We start from the raw sequence: 18,033 nt of genomic DNA on the forward strand, positions 1-18,033 counted from the left end.
CCACTTTTTGGGAGAGCCGAGCCATCTCCGGAGCCGATAGTTAACAAGGCACCAGAATCCTCAGAGGGGCACTGTTATAACCCGCCTTTGCTCGCCTTTACCTACCCAATGCGACGCCTCTGGAGCTTTCCACTGCCATCCACGGCCATCTACTGCTGGATTGAGCGCCAAAACCCCCGGTAGGCGGCCATTCTGCAGCTTTCGCCGTGCGACTCTTCGGCACTGTGCGTATCCTGCCGAGCCCTAACGCGCCTACAACTGGCGACTATCGCCCATTCCAGTTCCCAGCGGACAGACACACTCGCGTGGGGAGCATGTGATCGGCAGCTGTCGAGCTCTGGAGCTCCCTTGAAACGACCTGAACGAGTCACGTGCCAATTCCAAAACGGTGGGAACTTTTGGATGCAAGTGATTGGCCACACACCTAGCGGCCTGTGATTGGCAGAGTCGCCACCGATACTGGGCCTTGGGTCGAATCACTCGTGAAGGCGTCGATGACCAATCTCCATTTCCGCCCGTTTCCGTCCATCCTGACTCCTTGCTCAGCCTGTTTGCTCGACGTGAACCCTGGGAACTATCCGTCATTTTGAATAGAAGGCTCCCTGGCCAGCTCTGCACTAGAACTTCCCGCAAACACCATCGCCCGTGCAATCCTTCGGACCCCCAACCCCTACGCCTCCCCCCAGCGTCCCCCTCCGATCCATCTATCATCATGTCCACCGCCGCACGTCGTCGCTTGATGCGAGACTTTAAGGTTCGATCTGATTCCACGGAGCTTCCAGCCGTGATTCCAATGCTGATCGTGGCTGCAGCGGATGCAAACCGACCCTCCCGCCGGTGTATCAGCGTCCCCAGTCCCTGATAATGTCATGACGTGGTATGTCGCTGCCGTCGAACGCCTCCGACCGCCGGCCTGAGTACTCATTGCCTTGCCTATAGGAACGCCGTCATTATCGGTCCCGCCGACACCCCATTCGAGGATGGCACTTTCCGACTCGTCATGCAGTTCGAAGAGCAGTACCCAAACAAGCCGCCGCAGGTCAAGTTCATCAGCCAGATGTTCCACCCGAACGTATACGCCACAGGGGAGTTGTGCTTGGATATTCTTCAGAACCGATGGAGTCCTACCTACGACGTCGCTGCTGTTTTGACTAGTATCCAGAGGTAAGGAGGCCATGTTTCCAGCGTCGAGAGCTGGACGGCGTGCTGACAATGGACAGTTTACTCAACGATCCGAACACGGGCTCCCCCGCCAACGTCGAGGCATCCAACCTGTACAAAGATAACCGAAAGGAGTACACGAAGCGTGTTAGGGAAACGGTGGAGAAGAGCTGGGAAGATTAGACGACGAACGGCCACACCAAGGGTAGTCCCCAACGATGGACACGCGAGCAGCGTTGATTCATCATTGGGGGCCTGGTCTGGCTTGGCGTGGTATCTAACCACATCTCTACGTATGCTCCTTCGCTCGGGAAACCGGACCAAGACAGGCGGGGCAGTTATCTGGCGTTCTGGTGCGTGGAGTTGGACTGATTGCATTCGGGGGCGTTACCTGCGCTGCTGAGGGCGGAGGCGGCCTCCTCGGCCCTGGGGCTGTATACAGACATGATATCACGAGGCTCATTAGGAGAGGCGTTTTCCCGTTCCCGCTTCTGTATTTAAAAACAAGAGTTTGCACTGCATCAGAATTCAAGCCACATGCTGTTATCATGGAACAAGAGACAGCCACAAGCCACAGTGATAACAGACGTGTCGCGAGCGTGTCGCGAGGGTGCATTCGGCGAGCCTCATGGACAAAGGAATGACCCCTCCTCGTCATTCCGCGACCGGCAGCTTTCCCGCCCTGCATTGTTTGCAATCTTACAGTTCTCGAGGGCGCCAGGGCCCCGCTCTCCGCTGCCTTTTTGTGATTGACCGCCTGTGGCCCCTTGCGGCGGTTGCTTTTTCAGAGGGGTGCCGGCGCCTGTTAAGGCGCTGCCGCACAAGTACAGTGGCTCAGCGGGGGCCGTTAGGCATTCAGCAGTGGCTCAACGCTCGACGCCGCCGCATTGCAGCCACCCAAACTGCGTAAAGTCGGCTGAAACGGGAGCCGGGGCCCGGGGACAGCGACTTACGCGAATGCTCCTGGCGCGTCGCCCCAATCAACTCCATCAACGTAACCCACCGCCAGTCGTTGTCGTTGACATCCCAAACTACTGTGTGCGCCGCAGCGTCTCTGTTGTGTTGCTGATCGCACCACCACAACCCCACGGCCGCCGTGTCTTGGCCCTTTGAGCTGTCGTATCGTCGTCCCGCTCGTCGAGGCCCTCTTGTTTGCTCGAGGCCCGTCCTACAGCCATCGTCGCCGGTTAGCGGCCCTTGCGTGCGTTTCCGCTGCAGCCCGCTGCCCGCATCTCGCAGCTACCCCCCCCTGATACTCCAAGCGGTCGACCGCCGCGGCCGATGATAACGCCCTTCGTGTGACGTGCAAACCGCGCCCAACATGTCGGCTCCGAACAGCATCAAGGTCGTCGCCCGATTCCGGCCCCAGAACAAGATTGAGCTGGAGTCGGGCGGCAAGCCCATTGTCTCCTTCGATGGCGACGATACATGCACTGTTGACGTATGTCTCCCGTCCCCGATCCCTTATGGCCCCGCGGACACGACTAACTGGCCTTGCAGTCCAGGGATGCTCAGGGCAGTTTCACCTTCGACCGAGTCTTTGATATGACCTGCAAGCAACAAGACATCTTCGACTTCTCTATCCGCCCCACCGTCGATGATATTCTCAATGGCTACAACGGTACCGTCTTCGCCTACGGCCAGACCGGTGCTGGTAAGTCGTACACCATGATGGGAACCAACATCGATGAAGACGAGGGCCGAGGTGTTATTCCCCGCATCGTCGAGCAGATCTTCGCCAGCATCATGTCCAGCCCCGGCACCATCGAGTACACCGTGCGAGTCAGCTACATGGAAATCTACATGGAGAGGATCCGCGATCTGCTCGCCCCTCAAAATGACAACCTGCCCGTGCATGAGGAAAAGAACCGCGGTGTTTACGTCAAGGGCTTATTGGAGATTTACGTTTCAAGCGTCCAGGAGGTGTACGAGGTGATGAAGAGGGGAGGAAACGCCCGAGCTGTCGCCGCCACCAACATGAACCAAGAGTCCTCGCGATCACATTCGATTTTCGTCATCACAATCACCCAGAAGAATGTGGAGACCGGTTCGGCGAAGAGCGGCCAGCTGTTCCTGGTCGATTTGGCGGGTAGCGAAAAGGTGGGGAAGACTGGCGCCAGCGGCCAGACCCTCGAGGAGGCCAAGAAGATCAACAAGAGTTTGAGTGCCTTGGGAATGGTCATCAACGCCCTGACCGATGGCAAATCCTCACACATTCCTTACCGAGATTCCAAGTTAACCCGTATTCTCCAAGAGTCGCTGGGTGGTAACAGCAGAACAACTCTCATTGTCAACTGCTCCCCTAGCAGTTATAACGATGCTGAAACGCTGGGAACTTTGCGCTTTGGTACGAGAGCCAAGTCAATCAAGAACAAGGCCAAGGTCAACGCTGAGCTTAGTCCCGCTGAACTCAAGTCGCTACTTAAGAAGGCCCAGGGACAAGTTACCAACTTTGAGAGCTATATTTCGAATCTGGAAGGCGAAATCCAGATGTGGCGTGCGGGAGAGTCTGTTCCTCGGGACAGGTGGGCAGCGCCTCGAGTTGCTGATGCTGTTGCTGGAGCCAAGGCGGAATCACGAGCACCGCGACCTTCCACTCCCTCTCGATTAACAGCAGAGAGTCGCTCTGAGACTCCTGCGATATCCGAGCGCTCTGGCACACCCAGTTTGCCCCTGGATAAAGATGAGAGGGATGAGTTCCTGCGCCGAGAGAATGAACTGCAGGACCAGATTTCAGAAAAGGAGACCCAGGCTGCCGCCGTTGAGAAGCACCTCCGTGAAACTAAGGAGGAGTTGGCTTACCTAAAAGAACATGATAGCAAGGTTGGCAAAGAGAACGAGAAACTTACGACCGAGGTGAATGAGTTCAAGATGCAGCTGGAACGACTGACTTTCGAGAGCAAGGAAGCTCAGATCACCATGGATGCTCTGAAGGAGGCCAACTCGGAACTCACAACAGAGCTTGACGACGTGAAGCAGCAGCTCCTCGATGTCAAGATGAGTGCCAAGGAAAACGGTGCCGCCCTCGACGAGAAGGAAAAGAAGAAGGCCGAGAAGATGGCCAAGATGATGGCCGGATTCGATCTGGGTGGTGATGTGTTCAGCGAGAATGAGCGCTACATTGCCGAGGCTATTGAGAAGGTCGATACCCTCCACGACATGAGCGCCGTTGGTGACAACATCGCACCGGATGAGTTTAAGGCACTCCGCGCCCGACTGGTCGAGACCCAGGGGATTGTCCGACAGGCCGAGCTGTCCATGTACGGCACCTCTTCCAACGACTTGGATAGCCGCCGGAGACAGGAGCTCGAGACTCGACTGGAGGCCGTGCAGCAAGAGTACGAGGAGGTGCTGGCCCGAAACCTTGGTCCCAGTGACATAGAGGAAGTCAAGGCTAGACTGGAGAATGCCTACTCTAACCGCGAGTCGGCGCAGATTCAGCTTGTCGATGAATTGAAGGAGGACGCTGCCCAAAAGGCGGCAGAGAACTCAAGGATGAAGACGCTGATCGACGACCTGCAACAGCGGGTCAAGGCGGGAGCCACCGCACCCATGGCCAACGGCAAGACCATCCAGCAGCAGATTGCTGAGTTCGACGTCATGAAGAAGAGCCTCATGCGAGATTTGCAAAACCGATGCGAGCGTGTCGTGGAGCTCGAGATCTCCCTTGACGAGACTCGGGAGCAGTACAACAACGTCCTGCGGTCGTCCAACAACCGCGCACAGCAGAAGAAGATGGCCTTCCTTGAGAGGAACCTGGAGCAGCTTACCCAAGTCCAGCGACAGCTGGTCGAGCAGAACTCGGCCCTCAAGAAGGAGGTTGCCATCGCTGAGCGCAAGCTCATTGCCAGAAACGAGCGTATCCAGAGCCTGGAGAGCTTGCTGCAGGACAGCCAGGAGAAGATGGCTGCCGCGAACCACAAGTTAGTGCCCCCTATAAACCTAGCGCACCCAACAGAACTAACAGTGCCCCTTAGATTCGAGGTTCAGCTGGCAGCAGTCAAGGAGCGCCTCGAGCTCGCCAAGGCCGGCAGCACGCGTGGCCTCAACTCCCCCGGCGGCTTCAGCTTTGCCAGCGCGGGTAGCCGCATCGCGAAGCCCCTCCGAGGTGGAGGTGGCGCCAACGAGGGTGCCCCCCCTACCATCCCGACGATCCAGAACCTCCACCAGAGTGAAGGAAACAGCAACAAGCGAGCCAGTTGGTTTTTCAACAAGTCATAGACGGAAAGCCCCCCGCCCACCGCGGGCTTCGGCTTTGGGCGGCGTTGTGAGCAGGACCGGTAGACCCCGCAACATACCCCATACCCATTCGATGAGCTTCTACTTTTCCTTTGTGACTTTTTAACGAGGGCCATAGAGAATGGGGGTGGCAAACGATGATTGGATTTATGATACGCCTTGAGACGGGATGAGGGATGGGTGGACCGAGTGTCTGAGCGTGAGAGACGGCTACCGAAGGGTGGTAGTTTTGCATGGGCGGGAGTTTATCACGACCACGCCACGGATGAGTTAAAGACGCTGAATGAATTGAGTTTCAAGAAATCGTTGTTATTTGGTACGGGAGGAGTAGAACTATCTTAGAAGACTCTTTGACATATAACTGAGGCATGCAACTGAACCGATCCAACATAAAGAAAGCAGAGGCGATATTGTAATAATAACCCGTTGTAATGCGCCATTCCAAGAGATAGTGAGTAGGGTCGTGTCCAAAATTCGGCGACCCGGCTTAACATGAAACATGCTTATTCGAAACCTGAGTCAACAGATGGGGAGCAGATGCGATTCTGAGTGATGTCTGGACGACACCAGGTGGCAGGGGCTTGCGACACTACTGCTTGTCGGAGTTGCCAGTCTTGATAGCCAGGATGGACCACTGAGTACCCACAACGGCGAAGATCAAGAAAGTGGTGGCCATGGAGATGGCCATGATCTTGACGTAGAGAATGACTAGGCGGCGCCAAGCGGCCTTGCTGAAGGTGGACCACGCATCGGCGAGGGAGACATAACCCTTGCCACTGACAACGGCGGGCTCGACCTTGCCCTGGAAAGTGCGGTCAAAGGGAATGATGGTCTCGAGAGTGTCGGGGAGGAGGGACGCTTGGACGCGGACGAGGGTGACATAGGCCGGGACAACCATGAAGAGCTGCACACCAATGGAGGCCAGGCTGGCTACAACGATCTTCCAGCTGTCGCTCTTCTCAGGAAACCCGACGGACGGGCTGTTCCTGTAGTCGGGGAACTTGAAGTTCAGGATCAAGGAGAAGAGGAAAGGAGCCCAGCTGGCCAGCGCGTTAGAGAACCAGAAGAGCGCGACGGGGCGCCAGGTGGCCTCGAATGTGGATCGGAAGGCGGGGAGGCGTCTCCAGAAGTTGATGGGAGAGCGAGGAGTAATGACAATGTGGACCCAGGCGGTGCTATACTGAACCAAAAGGAGGGAAGCGGGAAGGGAGGCAATTGGGCTCAGGTAGTAGCCGAGGATAGGAGTCAAGAAGCCAGTTAGGACAACGTTGACGAAGCCCTGGAAGACGTAGCAGCCGAAGCCGCGGAAGATGGCACGGAAACCACCTTGGGACTTCAACAAGCGCCAGGTCGCACGGAAAGACGAGGTGATGGGACGAGCATCGTGGGCGACGGGGGCAGTGGGGATGGCGGCGGAGGCGGTCTTGTTGACCGGGTTGGTGACACCGGCGGGCACGGGGACTCCGGGTACGGAGCGGGAGGCTTCGAAATCGAGGGCTACGGGCTCGTAGGCAGGGGGGTTCTCATCCTCGATGATTGCGAAGACGGGGAGGACCTTCTGGAGAGTGTAGCTGGTCTGATGGGACAGCAGGTGTTAGTAGCTGGTGGTTGTATTTAGAGTGTGGGGAGGACATACCAGGATCAAGAAGGGGAGAAGGACGATGAAGTCGCCCAAGAAGATGAGCCAGCCCCACCAGGGGAGCTGGGGAGGCGATGAATGGGGTTCGGAAGGAGAGTCAGAGGCAGTTTCGACGGCCAGGTTGACGGCACGTCTCAGGAGCGTGGGAGCGATATGGGAGAGCATCGTGGGCCAACGGTTGGTGGCGATGCTGGTCGTCGTCTCAATCTGGCGAGAGGTAGAGTGGTGGTCAGGTTCCAGCAGTGGAACAAAATGACATGAGAAGGAGAAGAAGAAGAAAAAAAAGAGAAGCTGGTGATGACCAGGTGAAATATTTGATGAGAATGTTCCGCACACAAGAGAAGATTGCGATGGTGCTGACGGACGAAGGAAGTTGAGGCAGGGTGGTGCACTGCCCTTTAATTATGATGCGGACGACCAGGCAGGCGTGGGGCGTGGGGCGTGCAGCTTCAGAGAACGCCCCGCCGAGACGCCCCACGGGCTGTTTTTGGCGGGTCCCTGCAGCCCGGAAGGCAACATTAGCGGGGCTCGGGTGAGTGGCGGGGCGCTGTCTACGCTGGACGCACTGGGATGATGCACAGCAGGCAGCCTGGCTTTGCAGGCCTGGAGGAATGACACAGCCACACGCTGCCAAATCCTTCCAGTGGATATTCGATGGCGATGGCTTGACATTGGCAGGGATGCCCTGAGCGACCGAGGGACAGCTGGATCGTTGATCCAAGTCGAGCCAACCAACACCAACAGCCAAGTCAACGCTCATACTCGGGTTTAAAAGACGACACTGAATGCCTCTGGTACAGTTTCAGGCGTGGTAAGGCTGGGAGCACACCCTCATGGCAGTCCCCCGGCTCGGACATTACTCAATCCGGTAATGGGCGGGCTTCGTGTGTTCGCCCTCTGTAGTGACATTCACGGTGCTGTGACTGACGCGTTTGGAGAAGGATCTATCATAGCCACTCATATAAATCAATGAGGCCCTGGAAAGGGACAATAACACCCAATGATGACTGTCTCTGGTTGTCTTTGTCAACTTCTCCTTCCTTCAGTGATGATGCTAGAACAACAAAGTAGGTGGCGTCTCCCACTAGTTCTGCAAGAATGTCACAGCATGTTGTGGTTGGTTTGGCATACGAAGCTCTGTTCGGCGATTTCTATTTCAGTCCAGTCGGACTCCGGGGCGATCCATCTACCGGTGGTCCCGGGGCCGGTCGGTGGTCGCCATTGCCCGCGCGCTTTGGTGCAGCGCGAAATGTGTAGAAAATACAGGGCTCAGGGGGCGTCTGGACCTTAAACCCCCCCGCTGCACCCCTCCTAAGGCGACAAACAGGAGTTGCTGGTTGTGCCTGAAACCGCGTACTGCTGCAGCCGGTTGGTTGCTGAGCCATGATTGATATAGAAAGCGGAGGAGCGCGTTTGTCAACAATGTGTTTTTTAAACCCGCAAGGGGTGCATCCTGGGAACTTCGTCATTTGGTTTGCAAGGGGCAAAAGTCTTGTTTGACTTAACTTAGATATTCACTGGATGAAGCCAGATGCACCAACATTGGAAGTGGATGATTTGCGTGCCCCGCAGTGTAGCTTCCCATCAGGCTGAGATCCGACGTCACTGGTGCAGCTAAAGAGGTCCGCTATCGAGGTCCGCTAGAGAGAGCTCCATCTAGCTGAGCTCCATCTTGTTGACACCGTTGAACCTCTCTTTTATATCCCTCCGAAAGCCGCACAACCCTTGTCCAATGTCACACATGTCGGCCCCGAACATCCAGAATCTGCTGAATTCTCTCCGAGACGGCCGCGGCGGTCGCCCCGGACGAGGTAGAGGCCGCGGCGCCCAGGGTCCATCCGCCATCACCCACGAAGCCGCCATCCAGGGCACCGATACCGATGCCGCCGTCTCCAGGCTGAGCGCCGTCGACATGAACTATCTCGACGACCCGTACGCTCCGTACTTTGTCCAAAGTGTCGACGGCCCCGCGCCACGGCGGTTGCCCATTATCAACCGAGGTGGGCCAGCATCCCGAGCTCTCGAGTGAGATGCTCTGTCTATGCTACCCTGAGCTGAGCTGAGCCGGCTGTAGGGACTTACACGCGCACCACCGCCCTTGACACCCTCGTCGACTCGTTTCTCGCCGACGAGGAGGGTGCGGAACCGGGAACCGCGCCGAAGCAAATCGTGTCGTTAGGCGCCGGCACTGATACGCGGCCGTTTCGCTTGTTCACCCAGCCAGGAAGAACGGGGCTGGTTTATCATGAGATCGATTTCGACACCACCTGCGCCAAGAAGCTGCGCACCGTCCAGGCCACCCCCATCCTAAGGAACATCCTGACCAACATCTCAGCGGAGGAGAATAGCTCATCATGGTCCAGTAGACCTGCACTGGGAGGTGGATACTACTGCCACGGCGCCGACCTCCGCTCCCTCTCAAATTCAAGCCCCAATCCCGACCCCATCCCTGACTCTAACTCCGGCCCCAACCCGAACGCCGAGGCCGAGTCTCAAGAGGTCACCTTGCCTGGCCTCCGCACCGACATCCCCACGCTGCTCCTGTCAGAGTGTTGCCTCTGCTATCTTTCCCCATCCGAGGCGGCTGGCGTGCTGAGGTACTTCACCTCGCGAATCCCCAGCCTGGCTACCGTGATATACGAGCCCATCAAGCCTGATGACGCATTCGGCCGGATGATGGTATCTAACCTGGCGGCACGGCGCATCCGCATGCCGACGGTAGCAGTGTACCGCGAGCCGGCCGACCAGGAGGCCCGGTTGCGACAAGCGGGGTTTGAAACGGTGCGGCACATGACCATCGACGACCTCTGGGAAACATGGGTTGCACCAGAAGAGAAGCAGAGGGTAGACTCGCTCGAGGGATTGGACGAGGTGGAGGAATGGAAGCTGCTGGCAGGCCATTACATTGTGGTTTGGGGGTCTACAGGTAGTGGATTTGGGCGGTGGGAGAGTGCAGGCGGTGGAGCGTAGATTCACTGTCTACCCGATAGGATACCCAAAAGAACCAAAAAGAAGTTTGAGTGCTGTGAGTAACGACCTTGATGTTGTGTCGGTTTGTTTTTCGTGTTTGATGTGCCGAGCATGCAGTTGCGCTTCTTGGCGAATACGGGTGATCGACCCGAGACCACAACAGGGCCATGCAAATTGTTGATTAGCAAATACACAATATAAAAAGGTCGTATGATTAATTGAGAACACAACATATACACACTCTGTTCAGCTTATAAAAATCAAGGTTTGAACCGTTGGCGTTGCCTGGGACGGCGTCACGTGATGTCACTCTATCGCTGCAGCGGGATACCTCAAGGCACATTGCCTCGGCGCAGTGTGTCAATGTACCTACATACTCAGTACCTCACTTGACTTAACCCTTCGCCCTGACCCAACTCAGCGACATCGCCCTCTCTCCAACCGTTCAACATCCATTTCTCACAACGAATAGGCCCTCTCGCTCGCGTCGCGCTGCGGTTTGCTGTTCCCGACGGCATCCTGCTCATTGGTCGCCGTCTCCCGCATCACGGGCCAATTGGATGGCACCACACTGAACCCTGGGCGTACCAGCATCCCGCATCAGCGACGTTCCTAAATCACCACCACGTCGTGCCCAGGCGACGACGTCTGCGACATCTACGATCTTCGTGGAGTTCCATCTTCACAGGCTTTGCTACCTTCTGAACGAGGCTGTAACCTTGGAGGCACCTGGCTGTTTACCACTGAATCGCTTCGTGCATCGCTTCGTGCATCGCTTCGTGCATCGCTCCAAACCACCGAACGCAGAGACGCCGTAGTCGGCCTTCGCAAGGATGGCGGACGCACGGGATAGCAAGGCGTACAAGTATCGCCAGGAGATCAGTCAGGTAAGGCACTATTTTCTTTTGTTTAATTAGCCCGCCGCATGCTCGGTTGTCAGTGGATTCAGGGGTCCTGCATGACCCGTTGCCGTGAATGTATGCTGCCGCCATGGCCGTCCAAACAGCGTTGGCCATCCAAATGACCGCCTGGCTGCTACGTCGTCAAGCAAACCACCTCAACCCGAGCCGTGAATTCTATCCCGGGTTTGATCGGAAGGCGAAACCACGCACATCTCTCGACTTGAGTTCCTGGCCATGCACCTTATCCAGGACAAGCTTCACCACTCCGTTCTAAGAAGCTCTCAACGCCAAACAACTCTCCCAACACCAACAACAGATAAAAAGGTATGATTTCGGAATAAAAAAAAATGGTTATTTGCTTGTGAGCCAGAGCAAACCATTCGACAATCTTGATCTATTCAACGCTGCAAGTATCAATACGGAGACGGTTTGCAGCTGGCCTGAAGACCATCGAGTCATGCGCTGGCCGTCAGCACTTCCATTTCCCGCTGTACTTCAACCTCGGATCAGTACCCTAACTACCTCGGACGTAATTGAACTTGATATACACCAGCTGCGATACGCCGATCCCGCCAAGATGTCGCAGTCTTACTGGAATGACCGTGGATTCCCCGAACCCCATTCATGTCTTGAAGAAGCTTTGCCCGCCAACGCACGGAACGAAACATTGGAGCAGTTCAAGACCAGGTTCACTAACGTTCTTCGACAGATGATGTATGTATCTGGCGAGACTGCGGAACCTCCTGTCGAAACTACCAGCATCATTGAAGATATTGTTCGCCAACAGGTTATTGAACTGGTAAGAACGCCCCGTCTCTCTCTGACGAACCCTTGACTGACCTGAGCAAACAGCTTCGAAACTGCACAGAGCTGGCTTCTCGACGTGGTTCAAAGTCGATCGGTATCAACGACCTAATTTTTCAAATCCGTCATGACCAAGCTAAGGTGTCTCGCCTCCGGACGTTCTTGTCCTGGAAAGATGTTCGAAAAAACGTCAAAGATTCCGACGATAAAGGTGCCGACGCGGATTTAGCAGGAGGCGAAGACCCGGTCGAAGGGAACGCAGGAAACGATGAGGCGGCCAAGAAGAACAAGAAAGCCAAGGTCGGTCTCCCCTGGGAGCCATCGTCGTTTTACCCCGTCGAAGTCCCCGAGCGAGAAGATGAAGAGGATGAAGAAGAGGAAGAAATGAACTACATCACCCTCCAGCGTTTGCGAAAGGCAGATGAGCGTACAAAGGCTATGACGAGAGAGGAGTACGTCACCTGGTCCGAGTACCGCCAGGCCTCCTTCACGTACCGCAAGGGTAAGCGCTTCCGTGAGTGGGCGGGTTTCGGCATCGTGACGGACAGCAAGCCCTCGGATGATATTGTTGATATCCTCGGTTTCCTGACCTTCGAGATGGTCCAAACACTCACCGAGGTCGCTCTCAAGGTGAAGGAGCAGGAGGACATGGCTCGCGCCCTCAGCGGCGGCGACAACGACGGCACCACGAAGAAGCGGAAGCACGAGCAGGCGCTCTTTGACCCCCCAAGCGAAGGAAAGACTCCCATCGAGCCACGACACGTCCAAGAGGCTTCCCGCCGCCTGCAACAGCGGCCCAAGAAGGGACGGGCCATGCTCAACGGCACCAGAATCCCCCAGCACACTGCCCTCAACATCTTCTGAGTGGAGATTACATACCGGAACCTGGTGTTGGCGCTGGTCTTTTTTTTTTTTTTTTGGGTCTATGACGGCGTTTAAGAGCAGATGGAATGGTTGAGCTCCAAGGAACTGGTTAATAAATGGCAACAGGTCTCCATGAACGACAAGCAAATTTCCAATTCCATGGTATCTCATAGTACACACATCCCAAGTGAATCCAAAACTCCTAATCTAATCCCACAGCGCCAAACAAGCCACCACCCCACCGAATGACCTCCTAATTCACCCGGATCTACCTATTATCGTGGCTCATGGTAAATGCCCGACGTCGAACGACAGCATCATTCTCCCAGAGCCGTGTACCAACTCTCTGGAGACTCATCGGGATATCATCCTCGCTGTCACTTCCCACCGCTTCCTCCTCGATGGTCTTCTTCTTCCGCAGCCTTTCTTTGATCTGTCCTGCGCGCTCCCACATAGTCTTTGTCCTATGTAAACCGGTACCTTCCGGCTCGCCGGCCAGCAACGTCGCTGGTGCCGTCACCACCTCCACAGCTGGGACGCCTGCCGTGCTACTCTCAGCGGTAGGTACCATAGCCAGCGGCATGCGCTTCGCCAGAACACGCTGTCGGTAGTTACTGTAGTCGGGCATCTCGAGCATGCCGCTACGGAACGCGTTAACGCCCACAAGCAACTTGACCAGTTCTACCAGCTCCTCGAGGTACTCGATAATCTCCATCTGACCCGCCGTGCTGGCGTTCCATGAGAGGAAACGCTTCTGCGTGATAAGATGGGCAATCTGCTCTGCCAACTCACCGTTCTCGTCAAACACAGTGGGCATGCCTCCAGCAGGGGTATGCGTGCCGCTGCGCGATGCGAGCACTTCGCGGACGTGTGTGACGAGACGGAGTTGTGCTAGTCGACTTGACGGGATGAATTGCGGGAGCGGCTGCCAGGTTGTGAGAGCCTCGTTGACGGAGAAGAGCACTAGCATGATGCTGGCGGCCACGTTCCGGCGATAGGTATGCACTTTGGGATTAAGATCCTCCAGGACAGAGGAGCCATATTCCTTCCGCAGCTGAATCATGTTGTCCATCCTATCGATGATTTGGTGGAGAACATAGACAATCTCCTGATAGATGGGAGCCAGAGGCTTGAAGCTACCTTTGAGACGTGGCTCACTTGAACAAAAGGGGAGGAATGTCTCCGCGGCAGCGAGAGCGCCTCGAGCTTTGGCACGCGCATGATTGAAGCGTTTGTGCAAGGCGGGAGCTCGCAGGTCAAGCTTCTCAGGACAGTCAATCCCCACTGCCATGGCAGACTGCATGTTCTGGACCTGTCTGACTGACGCAGACAATGATTCAAGCATACGATCGCGGGCTCTGACGGGGTAGATAAATAATTCAACCACCAGGGCGACTGCACCTCCGACCACAAAGGCAGTAAGTCTCTTGTAGAAGTTTTCTACTGCTGTGCCGTTTCCATTCATGGCAGCTGTGATTTGTTAACGATTGAAAGAGAACGAGAAGTAGGAAGACATACCGAGCGCGACCACAACCATAGTGACAGTAGAGACCATGCCCGCCTTGACGTATTTAGTCCCGAGTTGGACGTAGTACGAGGGAACGATACCGAGCACCAATATGACAACCATGGCGATGCGGTTACCTCTCCCAATCTCATACGACATATAACCCCATACAGACCCAGCGATAACACCACTTAGTCGTAAGAAGAAGATGAAGAAGGAGGTGCCAACAGCGACCTCGAAGACGAGAAACAGCTGCATGGGAGCCCATATGCCACGGACTTCAGAGTACCAGTCATTCCAGGATGTCACCAGTGCAGGCCAGCTGACGAAGAAAACTGCAATGGCCAACTTAAGGGCATACGCGACGTCATCTGAGTCCTGCATCCATTCTAGTGCATCTGCCGCCTTGCCCCTCCACTTGAGTATCCAGTCAACTTCTTTCCGCTTGTCTTCTTTCCCCTCGTTTTTGTTGCTAATATCATCTTCACGCTCTGGTGATGTTTCGTTCTTGGGTTGATCGTGTCCTCTTTCTTCGTCCTTGGTCCTTTGTTTAGTAATATGCTCGTGGTTTGGAGGGTGAGGCTGGGTCTTGGGCTTCGAGCCTGGTGCGACTTTGCCCCGGCGAACCTCTTTGCGGGCGGCTTCAGGTAGAACCAAGCCGTCGCTTTCGCCTCCAGTTGTCAACCACTGGCGAATACTGGTATGTCGAGGCAACCACAGTGATGATTTGTCATGGTTGGCTTGTCTTTCCTCGACAACTTTTCTCATATGGCGAAGCATCTGCAAAACATGCATTGCGGATTGACGGAACGCAAGCACGAATGAGGAAATCAGGAACGTCTCCATTCGAGGCATAAAATCAATGCCATGGCCGCTGTTATCAATTGCTGACCGCTTAAGTTGGGTCGCGCAACTAGCATCAAAATGAGACAGCGCTTCGGTGAAGTGGTCGATCCTGAGGTCAAGTTCCTCAAGATGGATTCCAGTTGGGGCTGGAGCTCCGGACGGAAGCCTGGGAACGTCATAACAATACGCTAGGCAGAAACAACCAGTGTAACAGCCTCCTTCAAGGCCAATTCAAATTCTTGAATTGGGTCACGGATTCGTTCGAGAATGGATTCAAGCAGGTTCGCACTGCTGGCCTCAATTTCCCTGATGGGCTTGGCGTTTTCTACCCTTCGAAGGTAGTCGTCTATGGTTGACATCCGTCTGATTTCGCTTATGTCACTGACATAGCTGTCAGTCGTAGTGAGATCGTCTCCTATAGAACGTGTTTCGTTCTCTAGGACGACGAATTTGTTCTCACAAGCGCCAATGAGTGTGACGGTGCTTTGGACCAAATTGGACATGTAGGCGGTACTCAGGGGCTTCATGCTACTGGGAGGGAGCGGTGAGATGGAAGCCTCGTAGTTGATCTCTCTCTGGGCAGCCTTGCAACGGGCAAGACGAGTTCGGAGCTTCGCCTTTCTCCCAGTCAAGCTGGCGACGGTAGTCTGCTGGACAGGGACAGTCGACGCCCTGTACCGACCCTGAGCGGACTGAAACGGGCTGGGAAATTCATCAAGGAACTTTCGCCACGGGCCTTTCTTCTTGCGCTTCGGCTTGTCTGCAGCGCTCTTGACCGTGCTCATGGCGGCAAGCCCATCTCCGCCAGGCGTGATAAACCAGTGAGTGGCTCTGGTCAAAGTCTCCATGGTCTCGCACAAGGTGTCGATGGTGGATAAACCAAGAAAACTGCTTGAGAGTTCCGGGAAAAGACAAACGTTGAAAAAGAGGGTGATGCCGCCTCCGGCTAGGAGGGGATAGTAGACATTGGTGAAGACAGCCAAGGTGACCTCTCGGGAACTTCCAAGGAGGACAATGATGGAGGCAATAAGAAGGAATGCGACCATGGTAAATAGACGAGGACTTGAAGATCGCACGTAACCGTGGAAGAGCACAGAGACAAGCAGGAACATGGCTCGGACTGCGAATGCCGCGGGCTGGTTGCTGTCGAGAAGAAGGCTGGAGAGGTAGAGGCCGAGAAGAGACCACCCGAGGCCAAAGAGAGAACCCAGCAGCACCATGAGAAGCGACTCAATCATCATGCCCATGCGCTGACCGGGATGCGCAAAGACGGTGACCATCGGACAGAGGAAGGTTGAAGGGCCGAAGACGGAGACGGCTCTGGGGTGGATCACAACTATGACGGCGACAGTGCAGGCGAACGAGCATTTGACGATGCGCTGCCAGAGGTCATTGGTCTGGTAGCCGCCCCAGAGGAGCTTGACCAGCCTCTTGACTGATTTCGCGAGGGACCGCATTGCGGTTGTGTTGATATTAGCCATGATGGAGACGTTGGTAGTGCTGCGTCATAGGCCATGCCATATCATCCACTGGACTTGAGGACTGACGCCTCGAGCTGCCTGGGGTTGGAGAAAACGGGGTGAAGAGAGAGAGAAACTGGTGAGAATATGAACTATGCAGAAAGTGGCGGAGAGGCAATTGTTTTATGGCATTGGAAGATAAGTAGATGATGGGAGATGGATGATGGAGGATGGATGTAGTAGGAGAGATAAAAGTCGAGGTACTACAGCGCAGTTGCAGTGCATATGCTAGTGGAGAGTGGAGCGTCGTTGGGCGGGAATGCCCCAAAACTTGATATGGAATCATGCGAGATAGCGGGGGGAAGGTTCTTGGTGTCTCGGGACCAGGGACCCAAGTTCCCCAACTCGATCCAACTCGTCGCTTTTCGGGACCAGGCGCCTCGATTAATTCCAATGCGCGCCTTTGGTGGAGAAGAGAGATATTAGTTGTAGCGCAGCAGATCTCGGGGCGATCCCTGCATTTACCGTGCTTTCTTTTTCCTGCTGCCCGACATGAACGACGACGACCCGACGGGACGGGTAGTACTTTGATGTACAGTTGTAAAGTAGGTAGACACGGCCGGATGATGACGGGCTTCTCGGCAGTGGGACAAGTACCTACAGATTTGTATGCCGGCGTCGCTGAAAGCAGCACACGACACTTGCGCCTCACCAAAGCCATCTGCAGAGTCCCTGAAAGTACAGGGGTGCTAGCTCTGTAATACACTGGCAGCTTGCGGCTCTTCAGTGGGAGCATGCCCCAACGGCCTCGTGGGTCGACGCCCAATCACCGCCCTATCTCTCCCCCGCGAGAGACGGTACGTACCTTACTTCGAACTCACGTCTGTCCGTCATTCCCGGCGCACCCAGCATCCCACCTCATCACCACCCACCGCCATCAACTGCGACATCCTCACCTCCCGGCGCACCACCACACGCCCCGAACCGACTCGTCGCCATGCTCTCCTTCATCCTCATCCAAAACAGACAGTACGCAGATCCCTCACTCCCCACTCCCCAATCGCAATCGCAATCCCGCCCCGAGCTAACCGCCTCAACTCTCCAGGGGCAAGACCCGCCTCGCCAAGTGGTACGCCCCCTTCAGCGACGACCAAAAGATCAAGCTCAAGGGCGAGGTGCACCGCCTCGTCGCCCCCCGCGACCAAAAGTACCAGTCCAACTTCGTCGAGTTCCGCAACAACAAGATCGTCTACCGCCGCTACGCCGGCCTCTTCTTCTGCGCCTGCGTCGACACAAACGACAACGAGCTCGCCTACCTCGAGGCCATCCACTTCTTCGTCGAGGTTCTCGATGCCTTCTTCGGCAACGTCTGCGAGCTCGACCTCGTCTTCAACTTCTACAAGGTCTATGCCATCCTCGACGAGGTCTTCCTTGCCGGAGAGATCGAGGAGACGAGCAAGCAGGTTGTCTTGACACGGCTGGAACATCTCGACAAGCTTGAATAGACCCTCTGTTTTCTACATAGCCACATAGCCGCAGTCTTGGTGGTGCATACTTGTGCTGCTTATTCTTCGCCCCTCATGTGACGGCCGCACTATCCGTCTTCTTGCACACATAATTGGGAGGCTAGCCGGAGTTCGG

The 18,033-nt window shown here is 55.6% G+C and overlaps 8 protein-coding genes across 8 annotated transcripts; 5 read left to right on the forward strand and 3 right to left on the reverse strand.

Moving 5' to 3' along the window:
• Positions 1-48: 48 nt before the first annotated feature.
• Positions 49-718, reverse strand: BGZ61DRAFT_441035 (uncharacterized protein). The gene has a single exon (XM_046244548.1). It carries the CDS (start codon positions 712-714, stop codon positions 253-255), a length of 462 nt encoding a protein of 153 aa, XP_046110637.1. The 5' UTR covers positions 715-718; the 3' UTR covers positions 49-252.
• On the forward strand, positions 713-1,344 carry BGZ61DRAFT_489696 (ubiquitin-conjugating enzyme E2; the record flags this gene model as incomplete). The annotated part of the gene is made up of 4 exons (XM_046250243.1): positions 713-754; positions 813-877; positions 940-1,164; positions 1,221-1,344. 4 exons carry the CDS (start codon positions 713-715, stop codon positions 1,342-1,344), a joined length of 456 nt encoding a protein of 151 aa, XP_046110638.1.
• A 689-nt stretch (positions 1,345-2,033) lies between these two features.
• BGZ61DRAFT_583733 (P-loop containing nucleoside triphosphate hydrolase protein) lies at positions 2,034-5,682 on the forward strand. Its single transcript, XM_046256333.1, has 3 exons — positions 2,034-2,602; positions 2,662-5,084; positions 5,139-5,682. Exons 1-3 carry the CDS (start codon positions 2,483-2,485, stop codon positions 5,380-5,382), a joined length of 2,787 nt encoding a protein of 928 aa, XP_046110639.1. The 5' UTR covers positions 2,034-2,482; the 3' UTR covers positions 5,383-5,682.
• BGZ61DRAFT_583734 (uncharacterized protein) lies at positions 5,683-7,400 on the reverse strand. Its single transcript, XM_046256334.1, has 2 exons — positions 7,037-7,400; positions 5,683-6,976 (listed from the first exon to the last, which is right to left on the reverse strand). Exons 1-2 carry the CDS (start codon positions 7,202-7,204, stop codon positions 5,990-5,992), a joined length of 1,155 nt encoding a protein of 384 aa, XP_046110640.1. The 5' UTR covers positions 7,205-7,400; the 3' UTR covers positions 5,683-5,989.
• A 1,380-nt stretch (positions 7,401-8,780) lies between these two features.
• Positions 8,781-10,009, forward strand: BGZ61DRAFT_341503 (S-adenosyl-L-methionine-dependent methyltransferase; the record flags this gene model as incomplete). Its single annotated transcript, XM_046239409.1, has 2 exons — positions 8,781-9,039; positions 9,114-10,009. 2 exons carry the CDS (start codon positions 8,781-8,783, stop codon positions 10,007-10,009), a joined length of 1,155 nt encoding a protein of 384 aa, XP_046110641.1.
• A 1,479-nt stretch (positions 10,010-11,488) lies between these two features.
• BGZ61DRAFT_526872 (transcription initiation factor IID, 18kD subunit-domain-containing protein) lies at positions 11,489-12,579 on the forward strand (the record flags this gene model as incomplete). The annotated part of the gene is made up of 2 exons (XM_046253024.1): positions 11,489-11,710; positions 11,764-12,579. The coding sequence occupies 2 exons, from the start codon at positions 11,489-11,491 to the stop codon at positions 12,577-12,579; spliced, it is 1,038 nt and encodes a 345-aa protein (XP_046110642.1).
• Positions 12,580-12,847: 268 nt separating this feature from the next.
• Positions 12,848-16,413, reverse strand: BGZ61DRAFT_472236 (uncharacterized protein; the record flags this gene model as incomplete). Its single annotated transcript, XM_046248311.1, has 3 exons — positions 12,848-14,049; positions 14,098-15,120; positions 15,222-16,413. 3 exons carry the CDS (start codon positions 16,411-16,413, stop codon positions 12,848-12,850), a joined length of 3,417 nt encoding a protein of 1,138 aa, XP_046110643.1.
• Positions 16,414-17,389: 976 nt separating this feature from the next.
• On the forward strand, positions 17,390-17,897 carry BGZ61DRAFT_489700 (AP-2 complex subunit sigma; the record flags this gene model as incomplete). Its single annotated transcript, XM_046250244.1, has 2 exons — positions 17,390-17,421; positions 17,498-17,897. The coding sequence occupies 2 exons, from the start codon at positions 17,390-17,392 to the stop codon at positions 17,895-17,897; spliced, it is 432 nt and encodes a 143-aa protein (XP_046110644.1).
• Positions 17,898-18,033: the final 136 nt, after the last annotated feature.

Source organism: Ilyonectria robusta (assembly GCF_021365365.1).
Source record: "Ilyonectria robusta strain PMI_751 chromosome Unknown BGZ61scaffold_2, whole genome shotgun sequence".
NCBI lineage: Eukaryota > Fungi > Ascomycota > Sordariomycetes > Hypocreales > Nectriaceae > Ilyonectria > Ilyonectria robusta.